Below are 24,963 nucleotides of genomic sequence, written 5' to 3' on the forward strand. Positions count from 1 at the left end.
GCATTCTGCATTGTGCAGGGAACATGCAATTGCATTTCAATCTATCATATCTTTTTAATGAGTTAATTGTGAAATATATGCTTTTTGCATTTATTATGAGGGGTAGAACAGATGGCAAAAGCTCAAACTAATATATTCACAAAATTAACTTACGCTGCAGGTGATGTTTCTCCATAGAGGGTGTTAAGTTGGTAACGTGTTATGTCGATGCTATAATAATGCTGCGTTAACAATGGCATTTCTAGGAAAGCAAATGTGATGGCCACAGAGATCTCTTGAATTCATTATGGTCACTGTCACAGTGAATACCAGTTACAGGAGACAGAAAGGAATACACTGTTGGAATACATTGAGTGCAGTGTGAATTTATGGATAAGGCAGAGGAAAATTATTTACAAATTTTTAAGGCTGAAGTAATATGATCTTTTCACTTGCTAAAGAGTGCAAAAGGCTCGTCTGTAATGAGTACTTTCAGATAGTCAACTGTTTCAATAACTCTGAACTGCTTTGCCAGCTCTGAAAACACTCAAAAATACCAGCTGAGATCAAAGCAACCTGAAATCTGTTCTATAGTACAATTTAGTCTTTCTTTAAATTTTCATGTATGATATTTAAAATATACTGTGGCTTTCACGCACGTCATCAAATACAGACACATATTGTTCAGTCTATTGAAAGATACCTAAAGAAATACACAAGCCAACGTGATAATCAATTCTCCTCTAGCCATTTCATTACTTTTATTTAAGGCCAACTACTGACTTGCGTGGACTTATTCCAGATTTTACACTAAACAAGTGGAGAATCTGGCCAACTGTTTATGCTCCTCCTTTGGTTTTATTTACTACAACATTAACACTGAATACTGTACACAAACTTCAAGAAACTAAGGCCAGGAGTTTCAGAGGGCTCCAGATAATAGCTTGCTTCTCTTGAGAACCCAGACTAAAGGAGTTAAATTTCTTAGTGTAACATTTCATTAAGATATACTGTGTATTTATGTACAGTAAATAATTCACAATCACTTGCTTTCTTTCTGCTAGTGAAATGGCTACACACAAATCAATCATTATTTCCTTGGGTTTATTCTTTATTTTAACTTGACAGGTATGTTTAATTATTTCTATTCTATGGCTGAATGGCAAACATTACAAATATGTTCTGCAGTGCTGGTTGTGATGGATAAAAAAAATGACATAGGAACATTTTTGTGTTGGTGAATGCAAAATACCTCTCAACATAAAGCGCAAGCTGAGCTTTTTCCAAAACCTGAATGTGCAATTTTGATGTTTAATTATTGTAAAGTTACATGGATCAATGCTAATAGCAGATGCATGCAGCAGAAGTATGAGTATCTTCCAGGAAAAGTCATTTAACAAATGAGAAACTGAAACTAATTAGTCACAAAAATATTTTACAGTACTAGCACAGCTCTTACTTTTACATTGCATAGGTAATGTAACCAGTAGGAAAGTAAAAGCATACTGACTTACAGAAGTGGTAAATGTTTGTATGTATTGATGTATTTCTGCATTTAAAAAAAAAATTCTCAATGCTTAATTTCTTCCTCCAAAGGAACCTTTAAGGCTATAAAGGAGGACATTACCCACAATGTCCCAAGCAGCCCCAGGACACAAGGAAAGCAGCTTGCATGTCTAGTAATATGAGCTATTATCTTATGTGCAGCTGAGAAATACTTAGACAGACATGCAAGGAGCCTGTATTATCATGATAGATGAACCTGTTAGCTTGCATTTTGTGTATCCCAATACTACAAAACTCTATCTTACAGTCAAAGCTACAAAAGGAAAAGACAGAAGCTGAATATGCACAGAACCGAATTCTAGTGAATCAAGAAATGGCATGAACTCCTCACAAAAGAAAAAAAGCAGTAACTGCGTAATTTCATTTGGCTCTACCTCTGTGCGGGTTCAAACGGGGTGTCTACACTGTCAGGTTGGCTCCCACTGCTCTGCTGCTCTGTCATTCTCCCCACATATCTGCAATGCATACGTGTTTATGTTTCCCTTTCGGTGAATCATTTAGATTCCTTGGCTGGGAGATGTTGATGTGAAGGAGAGGACTACGCACAGCAGAGCTTGAGCCCTATAGACATTACGGACACGGGCCAGTTGCCACCAGCCCGGCCTGCCACCAGCACTTGCTCCTTGATGTGGGTCCTGAAGCTGTGTAGATCGACACTGACAGCACGTCTGTGCACTTCGTACCTACACGAGATGTACGTTGCACTCTCACTGCTTACAGAAGTAGCTTTTCCTTCAGTCTGAAGGTGCAAGATAGGAACAGGTGACAAAGGAGCAAAGACTCAGGCAAACACACCACCAGAGTGTTGCCATTTTAGTCGCAGACAGATCTCTGCTTGCTGGCAAGTCTTGGGCTATTGATTTTCCTTACTGCAATGCTGCAGAAGAAAGGAATAAACTTCTGTCAACAGATGGCAAAAGGGCACAGGGCAGCAACTTTCCAGGAAGAGTAGTTCTTTGAAATCTGTCCTGTGCATTTCTTAGGGGGGAATGATCCCTGCAACACAAGCAGCCCAACATCACCACGCCTCGAAGAACCGCATTCCTGCAATGCTTTGTGATCCCCACACAGCTGGATTGGTTATGCTCAGCTTCACGTCCTGAAGAGAGCACAGCGAGAGGAAGAGCTGGGAGCAATCTGGCTGCCCTCCATAAGGTGGGCTGGGTGGGCTAATTCGACACAAACTGCAGGAGTGCCGCACCAGAGAAACACTGAACGCCGAGATGTGACACAAGTGGAGTAAACTGCAGAAATCCCAGCAGTAGCTCTCTATATTTTACAATGGAAGGCCACGGCTGACAGTGCCGAGTTAGCCCAAAGCTCAACAAGACCTAAATCCATATACCTTAATTCTTGAAATAAAAGTGCTTACTTGGGGCTGGATTCCTGCAAGAAACATTTCCTGTTCTCTAAGTAATAAGCAACAGAAATTGATACAGGTTCACACCACAAGCTGGCCCTCTCTGCCCTTTCTTGTTCAACCTTTTAGGACACTGAGTTGCATTTATGCATCTATTCCAAAATATGTTCAAACTGCCAGTTTACACCAAATTCCCATATAAGTTCAGCATTGGTAATGGACGTTATGTGTTCACTGAAACTTTCTAAAAGCTGTATAATTATTTATTTTAATTAGACTTACTAACTTTTTCTTTGTGTGCAGATCTTCCTTTGATTTTATAGTCGAACAGCAGAAAACACTTCATATAAAAATAATTCATACAACAAATTTCCCCTACTTCAGAGTTTTGAATCCTCATCTTGCCAGCCTCTGCTTGGCTTATCTCATGCAAAAAGCCTGGCCTCTCTGACATTTAAATGTTGTTCTTTAGCACAGCCTTATGTGAGCTCATTTCCTGGGCTCACTGCTCTGCTAAGAGAATGACAAAAGATAGAAAGCTTTACCATTTAAAAGAAAAGGCATGGGTGAAAAATACCCCGAAACACTTCCCCTCCTCCACCTCCATCATCTTAACGTTTATTTTTTAAATGACTGAAACTGTATTGGTGCCAAGCCAGGTTCTGCAGTCCTGGTGCTTGAGGGACATCACCAAAGACTCCCATCCCTCAACACATGTGGCAGCACCTCTTACCTTAAATTCAGGAAATTTGTTTTGCACCAGTATGCTCCAGCTGGGGACAGCCTGCCACTCGGTTGCTTACTGCCACGGCCATGCTGAAATAGGGCAGCTCTCACAGGGTTTCCAAACGGTACCCACTGTAATTTATTATCAGCCCTTAGGCTGCATATTTCGGAGCCTGTATCCAAAAGGAATTCATCCCCTAGCTTAGTCTATTGCATCAGCTTCTCTGCATTTTTTCTGAGGGAAGTTTTCCAAACTGCTGTTAAAGACAGCATTAATCTGGAGACTTTCACATGGTCTAGCATTGCTGTTCCCTATTATATTGTCTACAGAGTTATTATCTTTGCCCATGACATTTGGACACTTTATGTAGAAAATGGAAGAATTTTGAGGCCATGTTAAATGTCAAGCCATGAAAACGTGACAATTCCATGCCACCTTTCCCTGGGAATTTAAAGATAAATTGAAAAGGGTTTAGTGAGTGCGGGAGAATATGTAACTTTATTTCTTGACAATCTAAAAGGTCTCCAAGATCTCTCAGATAACATGCTTTATAAGGGTGGAAGAACTCTGAGATAGTACCATAAATCCTGCAAAGTGATAGCCATAGAAACAGCCAAGCCTGCTGCTACCACCATAGTGCCTGTAAGTACTGAGAGTCACCCCGCGAGGAGCAGGGCAGGTGTTTGAAACAGCAGAATGGCACTGGAAGGCGAAGACTCAGGCTCCTCCTCCTGGTGTCTCCAAGACTCATGCTCATTGGCATGGTCATTTCTGTGACTCAGAAGGGAGTGATGTGGCTGCGCAAATCTAGACTGAGAATGGGAATTGGCATGTTCAAGCTTACTACTTAAAGCTAGAAGAGCTTTAAACATTAACTTGGTTCAACTTGCATCGCACCCCTTACAGTTATTGCTGTGGAAATTTTAATTGCGTTTCCAGCAGCATGTTGGCTCAAGACTTTGACGCGTTTTTTCTCAGCAACTCATAGGCCACTAGTCTGTGTCTGGAAACAACAGTCATCTGATCTAATGACACCACCCCGGCTACCACAATTCGTCCCGTTCCTTATCAAGAAAAAAACGACTGTAGATCCGAGTTAAAAGTCTGCTTCTCCTGCTATTTCTCTAAAGAATCAGTACTCACGGCTCACATCAGCAAATCTATTAGACTACTAAGCTTTGTGCTCCTGCTGAGCCCAAGGTTGGACTAGATGATCTCCAGAAGTCACTTCCAACAAGAATTACTTTGTGATTCTGTGATAACTTTAGTATTCCCGATAGACAGAAACAGTGGATGTAGGGAAGCATTTCAGATAACGTCTCTTATAGCAAAATAATAGATACTGCCTAACTTGACAGTCACAATTTTTTGTTAAAACTTTAGATCTCAACATTTATAGAAGAAGTCCAGTCATCCATTTCTTGCTGTCAACTCATGTAAAGGTGATATCCTGGTTCTTTCTGCACTGAGACTGGTGCATAAATCAAAGAACACCTGTGATTTTTCCTGACAGTTTGCCAGAGGTGAAATCAAATCTGAATGCAAATGTTGCTATTTTAAATGAGGTTAGACAACTAACAGTGAATTATAGTTGGTAAAGTTAGATTTTTCTGAAACAAAATACCACCTATTCCTTTAGATTATACAATGTAAGTAAAGTTCATGCCAACATGACAAAAAAGCCACACTTCTGTCTAAAAAACCCACAATAAGCCACACTTCTGTCTTCCCCCTATAAACTACATTGTCCAGTATTTTCCTGCTTAAAAATTAGACCTGTACACACAGGTCTTCTGATACTCCTCCACTGAAGAGGAGGCTTAGATGAGTTTAAATGGCTCCTCTAAGATGCGTTTTCTCAAGCTGACATTCAGGTAAAAAAAACCTTCACACCTGAAAGCTAAAGTCACTGCTGAATATACACGAATAAGTAACAAACATTGAAAAAACACAAGCTTAGTATGCTGATGGCTGCGGAAACAGCTGTAAGTGTTCTATGACACGTGAAAGTCTCACATTCTACCTATCCCAAGTTTCCAAAGGAACCTTGCACAGGGCTCAGAGAGAGAGCAGGAGACATCTCAGTGTTGCTCCTGTGCCCACGTTTCCAGTTTGGAGAAGTCCTGCTCTGGTCTTTTGCAGTACTGCCTCCCTTACACAAACCCCAGCAATGTGATATTCCCGCAACACAGCGTCACCAGAGAAAGTACAAGATTTGTGCTTGTCCTTGAACATAGACGTGCCCTGCTCTGACTCACGTTGTCTGCACGCAACAGTTTCCATGCTGCCTATAGAAAAAATTTGAGTCTGCACGCTAAAGAGGTTGTTCACTGGGGCAAGAAATGAAAACAGAGCATGGGTATGTTGCAAGACTGTCCATAGAAAAGTGCTTCTTTTTAGATCTCCTTCAGTGGATTCTTCTACTAAATAACAAAAAAAACCCCCACACTATTACACTATACTTACAATATTTAACACATTGGGGTATCATTTCAGCTACCGGTGTGGTAACACAGTGCTAATACTAATGGCTCTGAGATGGCTCTGAGAGCGGCCATAAGTTTTCTCAGGAAATCCTGACTCTCTGCCAACTTGCTGGCTCTTATTTCCTTCTTCAGTTCACCTTGTGGTTGACTCTAATGATGCCAATGGTGCATTAGTGTGTGGGAGTGCACAAAAAATGCATTTCTGGTACATAACATGTAAAAAGCCTCTAGTGGCTCTGGAATATAAAAGCTGAAAGTCTTTATTTACACATATTTCGAGTGTATGTTAAAAAAAAAGTCTAGGACAGAGTAGCTTCATTAGCACGCTATTTTCCTCTCTTTAATGGTTTAAAAAATTATTTAATTTCATACAAACTGTCAAAGCACACACAGTTAATTCCCCACATTTTTTTTCATTTTCTGATGTTTGTGCTTGACTACTGTACCTGTGTGCCACATTTTGCCATACTTGCTTCCCACCCAAGTGATGCGACAGAAAATTTAATCTAGTGAAATATTTGAATTTCACCCCCAAATGCTACCAGTTCGTTCCCTACACATACCTGGCTTCAAGTTTGGGCCATGACTTCACTGGATTTTGCAGGACAATACTGCAGGGAGAGGTAAAGCCTTAAGCACACTTGTTTCTTTACTCAAAACTTCCCCAGGTGCATTGCACAGTGCACACGTTGACGGAAGGGGCACGCGAGGCCCCGACAATCAGCTGCTGCACACAGCAGCATCCACACTCCCCTTCTGCGCTGCACAGAGCTAACCCACGCGGTACTCCAACAGATCGGAACAGCCAGATGCAACCCAGGGAGAATGTTTTTCACCACAAGTATTAATGAAGTTGTCCACTTACAAGTTCTTCACATCAATGATTCCTCGAAAGGCCTTTCTAGGGATTCCTTTTATCTGGTTTTCACTCAGGTCTCTGAATAAGGGAAGAGAAAAAAAAAAAACCATTGTATTAACAAAGAGAACACGTTTTCTCAAATCTACATGAGATAATGGAACACAAACATGCTCAGAAAAGATGTTTCTGGATTTGCTACACCACACGATGCTTTCAATTTTATCTCCTCTAGAAGGCTGCGGCATGAGCTGAATTATCTCCAACGAAAACCACCAGAATTCATGATACAAATGACAGAACTTCCAGAAAATATCACTCAAACGTGGTCATAACCCTGGCACAATGTCATGACTGACTGTCAGAGTACCTGCAGCCAGATCTTATGCCTTGAAATTGCAATCCTGTGGCATAAATGTACTTTTCTCACAATGCTCCTGTGGTGTTTACCGACTACAAAATACTTGGCTACCCCTGCTCAGATTACAGCCCTTTATTTTAAATTAATATTCAGCAAAATATGACAATCATTCTCTTGTGAGTTTCGAAAATTAACAGTGAAAGATCTTGATCCACTGCATTCAAAAAACCCACTGCGTTGCGTATCAATGGTTACAACAGAATTTTAGCCGTGTTTAAAAAAAAAAAAAAGCAAAAAACAAACCAACAGCAATTCAAAATGTCTTTCTAGTACTTAAAACACTACAAAATGTTTCAATTTAAATCATTACAGCTGCATTGTGAGTGCAAGTAGAGCAATGAGCACTGCAGGTTACAGTTTTCTGTTATACAACCCTGCATTCAATTGGTTTTTCCTTTGATGCACAGTAATATTTCCACTGGAATTTCCCAAGGTTCGCAACCCCATGCCAGTGCCAACAGAGATAGGAAGGAGGACATTGGAAACAGGAGGAAACGGACATAAAATCAGAAAGATGGGATGTTTTCAGGCTAAGGAAAAGCAGCACTCACAATGATTTCTTTGCTGGTGCTCTGTCCAGCATGGAAAAGAGGGAGCGATTTCACTCCAGTTCAGGGTATGAAGCGGGGGGAAGAGAGAAGTGTAGGAAGATGAAAGGAAGGCAGAAGAGTGGGAAAGAAAAATGGAAGAAATAAGCAAATGGAGGAAATAGAAGGCACAGGGATGGCTGGAGAAAAGGACAAAGAAAGGCGATACCACGGCGCAGGATATTACACAGTGCATCATTTGGTGTGACTGTCCCTATGGCTGTACAGCCCAAGACTTTGCCTCATTTTTGGAAAGAAACCCCGGCTTCTTCATGATGATTGAGAGTGAATGGCCGTCATCTGTACTCACCACCAGATACTCTTTTCTGTAAGTACACTTTGTGTTGCAGCAAGCCTCCTTTCTAGTCTCCACCAAATTGGCTTTGTCAAATGAAAGGCCAGAAAATCAGAGCCTGTCACAAACGCCCGACAGTGACATTGTGGGTCAAGACGTGTCACACAGGGCTTTCTCTGCTTTCCATCAGGCAGATAGGAAAAAAAAGGGGACTATGTCCTTGTCATGAGACTAATTGAATTTATACCAGTCATGCAGTCTACACCAAATTCTCAAAGTAGCCACAATTGTCCATTCAGACTATCCCAAACAAAAACGTGCTGCTGGATACAAGTCTCTTTTTCAAGCCAGATTAAAATTCTTTGTGACCTTCACAATTTGTTAACACTGATCCACACCTGACCCTTCCTTCACCTCCCCTTTCTTTTGTCAGCAACAAAATATTAGTTCTTAAAGACAGACCTTCAACCCAGACAAATGATCAGGCAACCCTAACAGAGAAGAGTCAAAAGTAAAGTGTATTTCAGACCTATGAGAAAGAAGTCTTGTGCTGAAGACCATTTCATGACAGGGAGTCATTCTGGTGTGACGTGAGGCACAGCAGAGCTACAGCCAATGGTAAAAGTGTGACAAAATGGCTTAGGAAGGCAAAACTTAGTAGATCTGAAAGCAAAAGACACGCAAAGTAGGAAAAAAGAAAAAAGGGCTTGACAAAGCAGAATTGCGTAGTCAAATAAACCACGCTAAACCCACCAATACCACATTTCCATTCATCCGTTATTGTGCAACGATTTCAAATCAGATTTAAAAATAAATCAGGTTTTCAAGTATTTTTCTAATGTATTGTGGTCTAAAAGGGCTAATTATATTTTGTTTTCTGCTTTGTCTTTATGCTCAGCTCTCACTTGCAGTCAGGCAAAACCAGGGGACTGTAGGAAATTCAGCCATTCTCTATGTCAATCTTCTTCTAAATTGTATTAAATTTTATTTCCTTTAGGCTCTCTCCTCTCGCTAACATACTGCTTCTCCTAAACCTCCAGAATCGTGGACTGATTTCATAAATACCTCTAGTGGGTCTGAAGAACTGACAGCCTGCATGGCATTAGTGATGCAGCGCGGAGGAAAATTCACAACTGCACGCTTCATTTTCCATAGCTGCCTTCTCACAATTCCAGCCGTCCCTTTCTGAGGCAGTTCGGAAGAAGTGTTCTTCCTCACCCTGTGCCAGACTTTGGCGGAGCGTCTTTCATAAGCAAGCAAACATCAACCAGGCTCAGCACGTGTACTCCACCAAATTTGCTCTGAGGGAGCAGAAGGCTGGAACAAGCAACTTGTCTACATAGTTTATCTTAAAGTTTCAGCTTTTCATTCCTACTTCTCATAACAGGCATAATTGGAAGCTCTCACTGTCAGCATGTCAAATAATATTAGTTTTTAAGAGTACTGCAGAAAACCAGACAAACTAATGTGAGGACAAACAAAACCCTAAAAAAATAGACAGAAAAAAAGACTGTGGTATTCAAGAAAAAAATAAACAACTAATCTGAAGAAAAATAAGGGTGATTATATTTTCTACTTCTCAGACAGAGGTTTCAAGCCATCTATTTCTGTGATGGAAGACAAGTCTAATGTCTGGGATGCATGATGGATCGTAAGGAAGAAATCTGAAAAATTCCAGCTTTAGAGAAACATACACTTCCAAAAATCCTCACCCTAACAGACAATGTTAGAGAGCTGACCAAAAGTGCTTGACCTAAGGACAAACTAAAACGTGCTAGAACGTCAGCAGCACCCTCCTTCACAAAGTTCCTCAGTACAGAAAGCAGCGAGCCCGATAACAACGGAAACACATTCAATTTGCGTTCTGATAAAATAGACACGTTGAGCTAAACGAATGGTTTTGGATTAAATTATTCCCCATGTTATTTTGATAAAAACAGAAAAGTTGCATCCAGGTCAGCCTGCCACCAGCTTTCAAGCAGCACAAGTGGCACAGATATTCTGCAACCAGCCACAGCCTCAGTAAGCATAGCTGCTTTTGTGGAAGCGTCCCCCTGCCTCCTTCATGCAGGGGTCCTGTCCGATGGAAACACCCTGGAACCGGCAGCTCGGCAGCAGATCACAGAGGAGCTGGCTAGGTGAAAAGCACCGCTGGTGACTACACTGGATGTGTTCGACCAACAGCTTCGACAGCCAGCAGCACGTGGCGAACGCTCCTAGGAAACAGCACTCCTCGTTTCAGAGATGGGGAAACAGCCACAGAGATAGTGAAGAACGTGGACTTCAAGTTTGCATAGATAAGAGATGCAGGAGCCAACAAAATCCAGCAGCTGTGGTTCACATGCCCCCACAGCACAGCAGACCACACATTAGTCTAGCCCAGACTCAACAAGAGTTGGCACAAGTCAATAGATTTTTTAGTTTTATTTTCATTTAACTCAAACGCTTTGGACACAGATTAACTCCCTCTGCAAGTCTAATATTGTATTCCTGATCTTCAAATGTGAATTGCAAGAGCTTTACTGATAAAAGGATTGGAAAGGAAAAAAAACCCAGCCAAAACTGCTGACATTTTCCAAGTGCCTCTGTAGCCTTTGCTGCAATGCTGGGTTTTAGTTTCCTGTTTTAACACTGGTTATTGCATCCTAAGTGAAATTTCAAGTCTAACAGAGCAATAAAATACATCAAGGCTCTTTTTTTTTTTTTTTTAATTTGCCAGTGACAGAACATCAATCAGTTAATTGGAGCACAGACTTTATGAACGTTCATAAAATAAGTCTTCGCTTGAACTACAGATCTAAAACATTAAATAGGTACTTTATACAACTTGCAAAGTTATAGTGGTACTGAAAATAACACAAGAATTCAACACTGATAGCATTATGCTTAGGTTGTCTCCCTTTTCAAAAAAAAATACCCTTTGAGCATTTACCAGTTATTGTCCAGACCTTTTTTGGCATATGGATTCTAAAATTCAAAAGACTATTTTTAAAACAAAGAACTGCCTGAAAAGCAGCTTGATTAAGGAACTATTTGTTGTGGTCGAACACTACTCTCTTATTATTTCTCCCGCTCAAACGGCCCAAAAGACCGACCACCATCCATGTTATCCAGTAAAGAACTAGACTTGCCTTTATGTCTGAAAAGTTTAATGTCAAGACTTAAAGAACTAGTCATCAGAGCAAATGCTTCACGGCCAAACATGTATCTTTCCCAGTACGTTATCGTATGTTGATCCCATAATAAGACAGTAAGTCATAGAGTTAACCATTAACACATGGAACCAACGTTCCGCTAAAATGAAGGAAAATCCAGAATAACTAACCTGATTCCTTCAAGTACCTTCTAGCTTATCCCAATTCAATCGTTTCTTGGAATAAGAAAGGAGAAGTCACACAAAGTCTCTTTGTAGCCCGCTGATACAAAACCGTAAGACAACACTGGTTGATTCAACTGTACAGGGGCTCAAGAGTGCAAATAACCAAGTGTTGCCATCACCGCTTCCTGACACAACAAATATTGGAAAATTTACATTGTTTAGTTTTATTTTGCAATGCAAGCAATGGAAAGGTATGTTTGCTCATTTTAAGAAAGTGTCAGTTGCCACCAATGGTAAGAAATAAATACTTTGCCCATGAGCTTCACTGCAGCTACAGAATGTGCAGCTGAGAAAAACGAGAATTAGTTAATCCATGTTGGTAGCTTGTTTACATTCTTTTACCAAATAGAATTTTGGGGTTAGAAACATTTCAGTCTTATGCATTTACAAAAATGAAATAAAAAAAAATCAAGGTTTTGTGCATTAAAATTTAGTGATAAAATTTCAACCCAACATTTCCTTACAACTACTCTGCAAGAGGTCACATACTTAACACAACCTGGTCACTGCAATTTGTCTCATTAGAGTTAGTTTTAATTTGTACAGCATGTTACACATCAACTCTATCCTACAATGCTTTACAGAATTAAATAACACAATTAAGGAGTTAAAAAGTAACAGATGGGGAAAAATTAGAGAGTATAATCCAAAGAGAATAGGTATCCCTAACACATAATACAAAGATAAGCAAGTCAAGGAAGTGGAAAACGATACAAGTCAGTTTTTCATAGAGCAAGAGCTGGAGGGAAGATAACTTCTACAGACAGTGAAAAGCAGGGCAAGGGACCAATGTGTACACTAAGGGAAGAATTTGCAAGACAAAATGGGGTAACATGCAAAGAGATAAAAAGACAAAGGAAATTCATGGGTGAAAAAGGTTCCTCAATTATAACTGTAACAATTCCAATACAGAATATTAATATTCACAGTATCTTTTTATTTTAACTAAAGGCTTGACATTCCCAAGGAAGCTTTGTTTCTCCCAGAGTCTATTACAATCCACAACACTTGCAAAGCCTCAAACCCTGCTTAACCTCAAGCATGGCATAACTGGATCATAAAACCAGAAGCAGAAGGGCTGCAGCACGGAGTCCCTCTGATTGCTAGTTTCTTCTTGCCCATCAGTGCAATGCCCCTTCAAAGGAGTGAGCAACATTACAATTAATTTGGGTCACATCCTCCTGTGCAGCTCCTGCCACTTACTCTCAGGAAGCAGCGCAGAAGGACGCGGATCTGTGTCCTTTGCAATCAGCGTGCCCTTGCGAAGGCTGCTGTGCCTTAGAAGTGTGTTAAGAAGACTGAGCCAAGAGGGTACTCAGCAGACTGAGCCTGAGGTATGCAAGAACGGATCCGAATCGCTTGCGTGGTAAATGTATCTGGAGGTATAGGTGCCAGTACACACAAGCTCAAGGATGCAGACGTTGAAATCCAATCAAAACAGACTCTGTAAATATATTCAACCATATTTTTTCAAAATGTCATTGTATCACATCAAGCTGGTATTTCATTCACAGCAAAGAACAGAAGAATAATTTTTCTGGCTCTGCCAAATGGCAAGGCAGCTTTTTAATGGTTAAGATTAATATTTAACATTTTCAACAGCTAAATACTATTCTTATTTAGGAGCTACTGTCTTGGTATTTCCAAAACTGTTCAATATTAGAGTTTTTCCTGTTCTATAGACATACTAACAAAATTAAGGAAATATGCAAATGAATTCAAGATATTTATCATCTTCCAGGTGGGAAAAGCATTGACCAAATCAGCTCCCTACAACAGTAATAAGAACAAGCTGTGGCAAAGCCTGGTACTCACATCAGAACGTCTATACTCAGGAGGGGCCTTATGCACCCAGTGAAAGCCATGGCTTCTCTCCTTTCCGTATGTTCCGCGTAAAACGGTATTTACCATAACGCAGCAGTTACAGCACTCTGTCTAAAAGGAAAAATGGATAAGCCTTGTTGCCGATGGGCTACAAGGCAAGAGCTAAAGAACAACAGTATTGTATTGCATTACTCTGCAGAAACTTGGCATCACTGCTGATTTTCTAAAAGGAAAAAAATACCTTCCTGCTACCACAGCAATAAAAATGTAGATTTTGACAGCAGCCGAGTTCTGCAAAGCAAGAGCAAGTCCTACAGATGTTTTGTACCCTGAGCAATGCAAGGTGATTGTGTTTTTGCTAAACATAATATAGCTGGATATCAATTCATGCCCCAGGAAGCCGCTGAAAAACTCTTTCTAGTTTTGTTTGTTTTAAAGGAAGGAATTCAGCTCAAAATTCCAATTAAAACCAGTCCTCACAGGCTTTCACACAGTCATGCACTACTGCACAAGTACTACTGCTAAGCTTCCAGAAGATAACACCACGATTTCTTTGTTGATCGAGTTTTACTGGGAGGTGATAGATGGTAACTCTACACTTCAATATTCACTCAAAGCTTCACGTAGTCTGATTAACCCAAGTCACACACACATACCCTCAGTGTGAAGAGCAGGACACTGAACGCGGCTGAGCTTAAAGACTGGGGAAGGGTGTTCACTAAGCAATCAAGGGAGGAAAAAGATCTCAGCAGTAGATAATTATTTCAGCATCATCTTCCGCCTTCTCCAAGGCCAAATTAAAAACCATCTGTTAATAAAGACCCTTCAAGAGATTCGCCGGGCAGGACTTGACAGATTCATCACTTCTGTCCTGACACCACTACGGGGATCACTCTGTACATGGTGAAGTCTTTCTAAATGTCTGAATGAACAGAGGATACACATTTGTGTATGCTTCATAAGAGGTTTTTAAAAATTTCTTAGTCACTTTCAACAACAAAAAAATACCACTCTGTTTCACTTAAATTACACACAGTGCTACAACATTTGGCTGTCAATGCACCGAATACAAAACTAGAAAAAAAAAATCTACCAGAGTATCTCTTATATGATTAGTAAATATTTTATATTATTTTAAATGAACTGTAAAATTAATCTACATGTCAATGCTCAATTAAAGGCATCATTTGTCTTTATGACTTCTACAATTCTTCCTCCCTCCTCCTGCCATTTCCAAAATGTCGAGCAAAGAGTGACCAGACAGCATTTAGAAGACTCTTATTTTAAAACCATCCAACTTGAGACAGATCAGAGTTTTTGTTATAGAAAGCAGCATCTGGTTTGTCTTTTGGAACATAAGTCGAAAATTAAATTTTACTTCAATGTCTTTATACTCAACTTCAGATATGTCCAGGAGCAGGAATTGGAAAGTAACTGCCAGTGGACTCGGAGGAGACACTTGAAAAGAAGCAACCCTCTAGAAACAGGATAAAGCTTCTAATTAATAAATGACAATAAGGCTTCTTTAATAGTAGTATTTGGTATAGGCTTTTAGTGCTTTACAAAATGATTAATTTTGCATGATAATATTATATAATATAATTAATCCTTTTAATATGATTAATCCTTCCTTTTTATTGAGGGGACAATAGACAGAATAAGAGAGAGCATGTGACTAGAGCAAGGTACTCTAGGAGGGTGCAGGAAGAGACCAAAAAAACACCTTGAAAGTTGTACACGTTCGTATTCCATTTTAAGCAATTTATACACTAAGCCTTACCACATGTGGTGAGATTGACCTGCCAGCAGAGAAACAGCACGCACAGTTCTGACAAAGTATTTGAGAGATTCACTTTGATAGAAAATATCTTTTACTGAGGAATTATCCAGTACTACTATAGGTGTGCAACTGGATCACCGACCAACCCAAGTGATCCCAAAGTGATGTTGTTCCTACACAACGCCAAATTAAACCCATGCGCTTCTATTACGCTGTTCTCTGACCAAGTGAGATGACAACACAGAGGCACTAAAATGATTTTGCAGGAACAACACCCACCTCAAAGAGGTAGGAGCGAAGCACTGACACAGTGGAAAGAAATTATTCTCTCAGTCATTTTCCATTTTTGTAAATGTTTGCTTGCTACTAAACCAATGTGAATTCAAGAAGCTCTCTCGCTGCTTATCAAAAGTGGAAATTCAGCTATATGGAGGCTCCCTTATTTTAAGCTAATTTACAAAAAACCCCAAGTTTTACACTGTTGAACTGTTGTCTGTTTTATATACTTTCGTCTGTTAGCTATATTGAAAAGAAATCCTAAGCATTTGCAGATTTTAAAAATCAGTAGGCAGTATAACCCTCCTCTGATCTCCACAGACCAAAAAATGAACTCCTGTTTAAGCCCAGCCTGATCACTGAGCAAAAAGATATTTGCAGTTTACTGGTTGTATCTTTTTTAAATACGGTGAGTTCTTATTTTAGAAGATAAATATGTGAAATCATAAAGTCTGAAACATGAGCTAATAAACTGCACCATCACTGGACAACTGATCATCATCTGGAGGAAGACTTGGTCTTTGATGATCTTTCTGGACTTAATTCTGCATTTGTTAATGATCAAGATTATTATAGTAAAGAATTTTTTGCACTTTACTGATAAATTCAGAAAAATACCCCTCTGACCAGTTATATTCTGGTGCACCTAGCATCACACAGTAGAATGAAAAGATGGTCATAATAGTATTTATTTAATTTGGGCTGTGATCTTGTACTTTAGCTATGAAAATAGACTGTTCTTGTAGGAGTAATTAGCAAGTGCATGCGTAAAGATCTAAGCTTTATTTTTATGAAGTTCTCCTGAAAGAGGCCAATTATTTAATTTGTTTGCATGATCCCGTAGGCATTTCTGTGGGTATATAGAAGTAATAAAAATATACAGAATCCATGGACAGTAAAAACAACTGCAGTGACATTCCATTTATGCTAGTGAGAAAGAAACGAATTGCAAATTATTTCAATGCACTGCAGTGAGAAAAACAACATTCTAGCTACAGCTATGTTATCAAGAGGCTATTATTCAGTGGTAAAAAGTGGTACCATGTAAGAGGGGCACACTATTGCTTTAGCTGGAATAGAAGTTTAAAAATAAATTATAACACTGGGCCAGTAATATCTGTTTGCAGTCATATTCAGCAGTCTGTACTCCATTAATAGGTACTGAAGCCCTAAAACAAAGACAAAAAATCTTAAGCATCCTGTCCCTTCTTTCTTTCATAATATTTAGCTTCTATTTTTCCTCCACAACTTCAACCTTTCTATATCTTTCCTGCTATGAATTGTTTAGACCCTGAAAGCCCTTGTGAACCACTGCAGCTGTAAGAAGATACAGTTCAGACTGGTTTGTAGCCTTAATTCATTTTCTATGTGGATATGACATCTAGATTTTTTAAACCAAAGTGTAATACCACAAAGCGGTTAAGCCTGTCAGGGATATTCATGCAAGATGCAACTGTTTATGTAATACTAGCTTCTCCTTTCTATGGTAGGCTCCACAAATCTATTCAGTTATTTCAGAGCAGGTCCACCCTGACCATTACAGCTGAATGACACCTACAAACCTCAATCTGCTACCTTATCCACACATACAAGAAAAGATTCACTGAAGCACAAACCAAATAATCTCTTTTTTCAATGACTATCCAAGTAGGCAAAGCACCTTCGAGCATCTCACTCCATACACAGAAAGTTTATCATTCAATAGTGCTATGCTTTAGAAAATGACATCTAAATAGAAGATAGGTGTTTTAAATACAGAAAATATAAATAAAGTATACCAGTAGAACAAATGTGCTAAGATAATATTATAAATTCCTCAAAAAAAAAGAAGTTAACTTGTAATCACATCACTCAGCCTATTGAGTGTTCTGTTATTTTAATGCTTTTGTAGATCACCTACAAAGGAGCTAACTTGATGGAAGACTAAGCTAAAATCAAGACAATCCACAGGAATTAACAGTCTCCCTAGGGCCTCATTTCCACTTACAAATAAGCCTGCCTGAATAAGTTACAAGCTGAATTAAATTCCCTGAAGCCCATCAAGCACTCCCTTATGGAAACCTCCAGATTCTACTTTGAAAACAATTTCATGTTTTCTCCTCAAACACCCAAAATACTCAGAGAGAGATGTGAGCATGTGTGAATTGTTACAGTAACTCTCAAAGATTCTTGTGGCACATTTTGAGCTTTATTCCTGCAGACAAGGAAACAAGGGCACTACTCTGAATCATCCGCAAATGCCTTGCTTCAGCGATCTGCACAAGATTTATTTGCATAAAGCCACTTCCAAAAATGAACTCGGCTTTCCTCTGACTCACTGTCAAGCATGTTGCTGAATTTCAGATTGACAATGTCAGCTCAGAAAATTAAATTAAACGTAAAAAAGCTGATAGCTGACCAGGGAGAGGGAGGAGGGCCTCCTGCAACCGACTCCAAAGGGAAGGAGCAAGAAGTCTACGCGTTGCTGTTTCATCACTGAAGCGCTCTCAAATCAAAGAATATCAAATTCCGGAGTGATTTGATTTCATCACTGCTGGGAAGGATGATGACTTTCTCTGAAGTCCACTACAGCTATGCGAGTCTGCAGAAGAAACTATGCCTGACAGCAATACTTGGTTTTCAATTATCCCAAACAAGTTTCTTCAATTTAAGACTCCTCTGTTCAACTACTTCAGCAAGCTTTCGAAAAAAACAATTAGCTAAGAGGTGTCATGTATATGTAGCTCTAAGTACAAAATGATACACAGTAAAGCTTTTGATGGTAAAGATGCTTTGCTTTACTTTCAAAACACAGCCTGGCACTTGGAAAAAATCATGTTCAAAAGCAAAAGTAGAGAGAACTCACGTCACCGACAGTGGAAGCCTCTGTATTTGCAGCTTTCGTTGATGTATTACATTCAAATCATTATTAAAAGACAAACAGTGCAAATGATAATAGTAACTCATGGCTTCCCCTGCTACCTGGCACTGATCTGACTAAGCTTCTGACCAGGAAACCAGCATCCAGAGTTGTTATTATTTTTTAAATAAAATCAATGCACGCTATCAAAGAGGAAAATAAAAAATAAAAGAAATTAACAATTCAGCAGTAAACTGATTGCCCAAGAACACTGAAACTAAACACAGACATTTCTACTAATGAACAAGGGGGTATGTTATCTTGCAAACTGTTTGTTCTACGTTACATATTCATACACAATTTAAAGATTATGATTTGCCTTAAATTTTGTATTTGATACAATATACAATTTAAAACCTTTTCATATGACACAAATAGTTCTATCTTATCAAAAAAACAATTTAACATTATAAACTTGGAATGTTTACGTTCTGATATTATTTATTCACATCATTACTTCCAGATGTACGTACAGAAAACCAACAATTAAGAGGCAGAAACTAAGAGTCCGACAAAAAAATACAACAATTTCTGCATCACAGTTCCATACACAAAGGTTTTTGTTTGGTTCCAGAAAGTAATTCATGGTGGAATCTGTTTTTATCCCAGCTCAGATGCAATCACTCGCCCTTCCTTTGAACAGTTAATTTCTGGAAAGACAACTTTAAATACTGGAAATTATGTCTAACCCAGAAAGTGGTTTTCTCACTAAACACATCCCACCCTGTGAAATGTATATGATTATGATATAGATTATATACAACTACAACACACATGGTTCCAATGTTGTTTCTAGCTTGCACTCTTTGTTCAGTCTTTCTAAATCACAGAACATAAGAATAATATAAAAGAAGAAAGGCAAAACAAATACTAGATGGTAGAGTTGGGATGCCTTACCTACACTTTACCAAATATAGTAATAGAGCAGAACTATAGTTTTTATATCCATTAAATATTTTGAATTTTCACATGTAACATACATGCTTGGATTAGTAATATTACACAAGAGCCAAAGTATATTTCTCCATATATGAAGCATATTGGAAGTATTAAATACATTAAACATACATGTCTTCTTTAGAAGGTTCTAATGAATACAAAAATTGAAACAAATCCAAGCATTTTCAGTAAATGCTGATATTAGCAACTGGAAGACAAAATTCACTGTAAAACAGAAAAGACTATTTCTTCAGCTTTCCTATTGTGCCTGGTAATTAGAAATATTTTAACCAGGTCAAAATCATATATCATAGGAAAGTATCAGTGCCATTTTCCTGCAACAGCCCAGAACTACTTTGATTGATTATTTTAATAAGTTCTATACATTGATCCTTATATTAACTCCCTGTGGGTTTACATGATGATTTTGTTCGGTTCGTAGGGTAGACAGCATCTCTCAAAGAAGTCAGCAAAGAAAGGACTCATGGAAATCTTTCATTCCGATACCAACCCTGGGTTATGGTCAGGAGACATTCAGGAATGACTGTGCGCTCAGCAATGACTGCGGTTCAGCCCAGCACATCCCAGTTTTTAAAAACGAGAAGGCCCAAATGAACACGCTCTAATTCCCTTAGTTTTAACTCACCACCTTCAAATCAACAGTGAGAAGTACAAGAGGACAGAAGGCAGGAGCCCAGCACCAGCCAGCAAAGCCTGTGAGCAGGAACGCTCCGTGGTCCACCTTCTCCGAGGCCTTTGGCACACAACTGCTCGCCTCTGGACTGGAGGCGTCAGTGTTTGCAGCAATGCCATGGTGCCCCTGACTAAACAGATGGCAGCATATTTACACAGTACAAGTTCTCAGCTGACCGAATAACCTACTAACATTGAATTAAGGTTCTCTTTTCCTTGCACATATCTCCTTCGGTTATCAGTCAGGCTTTCTTTTAAAGGTGCAGCATTATTTACAGGAACGTTTTTCACTTTATTGTATTGAAGCCATAAAATGTAGCTAAACGGTGGGATGAAGTGGTATCAGTGCATTGCAATGGTACTTGAGGGAACTTCCTTCCTTCAAAGGCCATCTGCATGTTATAGAAGTAACATCATGCCACAAGAAGAGCAGAGTGTGTCTTTTCAGAGCAAAATAAGGATGTGAATCTGTGACTGAGCCTTATGATTACATTTCCAACAGTGGGAGGTTTCTAGAGTGGCCAAAAGTGACCCACTCATGCAGAAATCTCTCTCACCTCTGGCTAAGAAGGTTTCAGCAGAGGCATGGCAGCATGGTCCCTGCACGCCCCACTGCTGTCCCTGCGCCCACGGGGGTGGCTGCAGGCCGTGCTGCTGGAAAAGCCTGGAGAACAACTGTCCTTTTGGCTGAAACATGCAGTACACCAGATCTAGACATGCTCACGAGTGGCCAACTGATTTTAAAGGCAATTTTAAAAATTTCTTTGGAGTATTTCCTTCAAGAACAAAATAGGTGACCTATGACCCTTCACTACACTGATAAACCCCTACTCGGCAAGTTTCTCACGTATGTCCCAAGGCTGAATAGTTCAGTCAACCAGGAAAATACCTACTTGACTATGTCCAGTCCCAACCCAAAATAAAGGATTTCCAATGTGTTTGTAGGAATGACGTCACAGAAGCCAAACAGACCCAAGTTTGGTTTTCTCTAACCTGATAAGCAAAATCCTGCCCAGGACACTCAAGAGCTTTCTGCACTGGGAGTTTCTGCGCATCTGGGACTTCCACACTGCAAGTGTCTTTGTTAAGACAACATAAAATTTCAGAGCACATAGTTAATGTTCAAATGGCAGAATATATTGATTCTCTGCCCATCCCCTAGTATCTTAAGTTTACCCAGAAGACTATTTTATTTAATTAACTTGGTGCTTTATTAATATAAATATTCCACTATTGATCATAAGAGAAGCTGACGCATGTTTGAGTCAGGCATACATCAGATCCATTTAATGGAGCTCTACTTAGAAGAGTAGTTGGCTCTAAATCAAGGTAAATGGTAGCAAGTGCTCCTTTGGGATGACAGGGCTTAGCTGAATCTATAACATTTTTACGGAGCTAGTTTTTTTAAAAGCAGAAAGCGTATGGAAATTAGATATGAAAATGGTCTCTCCTTGCACGTATCAATTAAGCATGTCAATACCTTAATTAAATTGCTCAACTTAATGAGATTTATACCAATGAATATGTTTTATAGTTATAATAGCTTTTTTGGCTACTGTTCAAGATGTCAAATAAATTGTGAAAAGAGGATTAAAAAAGTAGTAATTGACATTCTGAACTGAAGCCAGTATTTTTTTCTCTCATTTTTTTCCTTCATTCATGTGATTTTGGAGAACATATAAATAAAGTAATGAACCCTGTAATAGCTTTGCTTTTAAAAATGTCTTTCTTTTCCAGTTCTAATCCTTCCTATCAAATTCTCTGACTAAGTAGCACACCATTTGAATTAAGAAGCACTTCAAACTAAATGATTATAGGCCTCTCTCCCATTTGAGGCTATTTCCTTTAAGTTAAAAGAAGCAAAACTTTTCTATCCAGACACGCAGTTACTATAAGGACTTCTATATCAGACTATGTTAGCACAATGTCTCAAGGTGCATGGATCTTACCCCACCGGCAACGGGGAATTCTACTCCCATCCTAGACTTGCTTTATTTTGAATCCACCATCTCTGGCCAAATATAACTTTTCAAAATCAAGACAAAACCTGAAGAAGTTGTGCAGAAGTGTCAGAAAATATGTTTTGGAGAAGCAGCTCTTCCAGTCCTTTGATGCTTCACAGTGCTCTAACTTGCTATTGTAAGCATCATTAAAATAAATAAATACTAACCTACTACCATTAAAAGATATCTCAAAAATAAAATAATAATTAAAAAAAAAAAAAAAGATACTTAGTTTGCAAGCTTGCAAGCTGCCATCCCAGGTCTCGCCGGCCTGACTAGCTTCCCAGTGAAAGGGAAATCCAACATCTAACATTGATCAGAAACACCTGCTGTATTGGAAAATATAGAATAATGAATCACCATTTTGCAGTTTGCCAGTTTAGAAGTACAAAAATATACAACACAGTCTTAGAAAAAGACAGAACCAAAACAAATGTCTCTTGCAGTCAGAAGCACAGACAATTCTCATCTAGGGGTTAAACAAAAGTGTTGGATGAAATTATGTTTCCCGGCATAATTCCTGGCTCTGTCCTAAATATGCTTTTGCAACCTTGACAAAGTCAGGGTCTGTTCTCTAGTATACAACCAGGGACACTGAAAACACCTAACTCATATGTTAAGAACGTGTATCTATTCTCAAGTAAGAAGGGTTACAAAAGCATTTTCCTTGCACCTGCTAGCAGACCCTCTGCAGCAGAACTGCAGGTGACCACACAACACAAAGTACCTTCTGCTGTGCCAAAAACAGACTAAAGAAAAAGTTCCGTTCACGTGTGATTCTCTCTATCATTGCCTAGTAACAAATACAGAAAAACTGAAGAAACAAAAATCATCCTAGGAGAGCTTCACATGCAAAAATCCTAAGTAAAATAAGAACATTTATTATTCCTTCATCTTCTCTTTCAGCTGAATGTTTTACTGAATTTTATTAGAAAAATAATGTCCAGCTCAAACCTTTGCATAATTTAAATTTCAGGTTACTATATATTACACTCCAGCTGGGAGATTTGGCCTGTAAATATTTCAGGAAAGTATTTATTTTACAATCATTCTATGATCTGTACTGGACATTGTAAAAAACCCTTACCAAACTATAATTAAAAGCCAAATATGACTTGACAACGATCATTCAGAACTAAGAAATATAGCAACTATATGCTTTTTCATGCCTGTCAACATCTGCTGGTCAGCTTCCCCAGACTTTCCCCACTCCAAATTAGCAGTAATATTTTAAATGATACACTTGAACAACAGCGAGAGACATGCATTACAAGTGCTTTGACTTTATTTCTTATCCGTATTAAATGGTTCTCTGTAATGCCAATCTAATTTTTCTCCTTTGTCAAAGCATTAAATTGATTTCTTTAGCTGAATTCCACGGCAGCATCTTCTGTGACAGTGAAGGATAAACTCCTTGATGTATATCAGTTTGTTAGGTTAAAAAAATCCTAAGAATGATGACTGAAATGTCAGGAAAGAAAAGCAGGAATAATTTATATAAGCCTCATCCTACCTCTCTCCACTATTCTTACAAATATTCAAAATTTAAACTAATTTTCAGTTGATTAACCCAAACAGAATTTGCTGTCTTTATAGCAATGTTTCTTACACACTGAAGTACCATTATTTAAATAAAATAGAAAATAATTTCTTGTTTGATTAAGGTACCCGCTCTTTTCTTCATATAGTTGAACTACAAGCAATTGTTCTGTTTAAATTGCATTATTCCACCTAGATTGTTCAATTACATTTTGAACATCACAGCTAATGATTTCAGTGTAGCTTTTTATCCTTTCACTGCAATAGTCGACAGGTAAGGCTATAGAAACACCAAACGCTAATGCATCATACATTTCTAAATTAATATCTAATAAATTTATTATTAGGTATAAATTTATTTTGAGAAAATGTATTTCAAGAAAAATATATTTCAAGAAAAAAATAACCCATCCCTGCCAGCTGATGGCCTAAATAAGACAAAAAATAATAAATTATATTCTCATCTGCTCTTTGCATATAACACAATTCATGCTTATAAAGCAAGAAAGTTCATTCTTTTCTTTAACGGTTCACTTTAAGCCCTAACATACAATTTATTTCCAAAACTCAGCCCATGATGACATTCATGTTCTTTTCTCAATATTCAGAATTGCATCTTTTTTCCTTTGTCTGTGCTGATGACATTAAATTGGTTTGTTATGCCATGGTACATCCTCAAAATACCTCCCCTCTTACATTTATGCCTAAATTTAATTCTCATGGTCATATGTGAAACTGCAGCTACAGGAGTAATATTTTTAACTTAAATAAAAACTATTTGAGTTTTACTTTGAATTCATTTAAGCCTGAACTTCATTTTATGTAAAAATGGCTAACAGATGTGATGTCTCAATATACCTCTATTAGGAGACAGCAGTATCTATATGATTATCAGAACTTACTTTAATTTTAGCTTTCCTAGGAAATGTCAGAGCCCCAGAAAAAAAAAAGAAACAGAATATAACAAATTAACAGGTTACATGTAACTTTTAAATAGGCATTTATTTCCCAAGTTTTTCATCCACTAAAAATGAAAAGGGCACTAGTTCCAGCTTAGGCAATACTATGAAGCAAAGCTGGAAACCTCTGATAATTATTGAAGTGTTCCACGTTTACGGAATAAGGGGTGGGGGGGGGGACAGACACACGGATCTGATTGGTTAAGAGAGAGTAAATTTAATTTTTCTTCACCGTATTTGCTCTAATCCATCTATAAAAGTTTGTTATAAAATATGCTGTGTTCTTCCTGGAAAAGGATGCACAGAGAGGTACATATATTCAAAGAAAAGAAAAACATCTAATCAAAAGACCTTATGCAGGACCAAACCATCGGTCATCCTTAACAGGAAAGTCA

General features: G+C 38.6%; 1 protein-coding gene across 1 annotated transcript in view; it reads right to left on the bottom strand.

Annotated features, from left to right (window-relative positions):
- Positions 1–24,963, bottom strand: part of SLIT3 (slit guidance ligand 3) — a 526,008-nt gene that overhangs the window by 253,138 nt on the left and 247,907 nt on the right. Inside the window, exon 5 of the mRNA XM_086621882.1 lies at positions 6,984–7,055. Within this exon, the coding sequence (XP_086478008.1) occupies positions 6,984–7,055 (72 nt within the window). The remainder of the gene's footprint in view (positions 1–6,983; positions 7,056–24,963) is intronic.

This window comes from Tauraco erythrolophus, chromosome 16, assembly GCF_009769465.1.
Source record: "Tauraco erythrolophus isolate bTauEry1 chromosome 16, bTauEry1.pri, whole genome shotgun sequence".
Taxonomy (NCBI): domain Eukaryota; kingdom Metazoa; phylum Chordata; class Aves; order Musophagiformes; family Musophagidae; genus Tauraco; species Tauraco erythrolophus.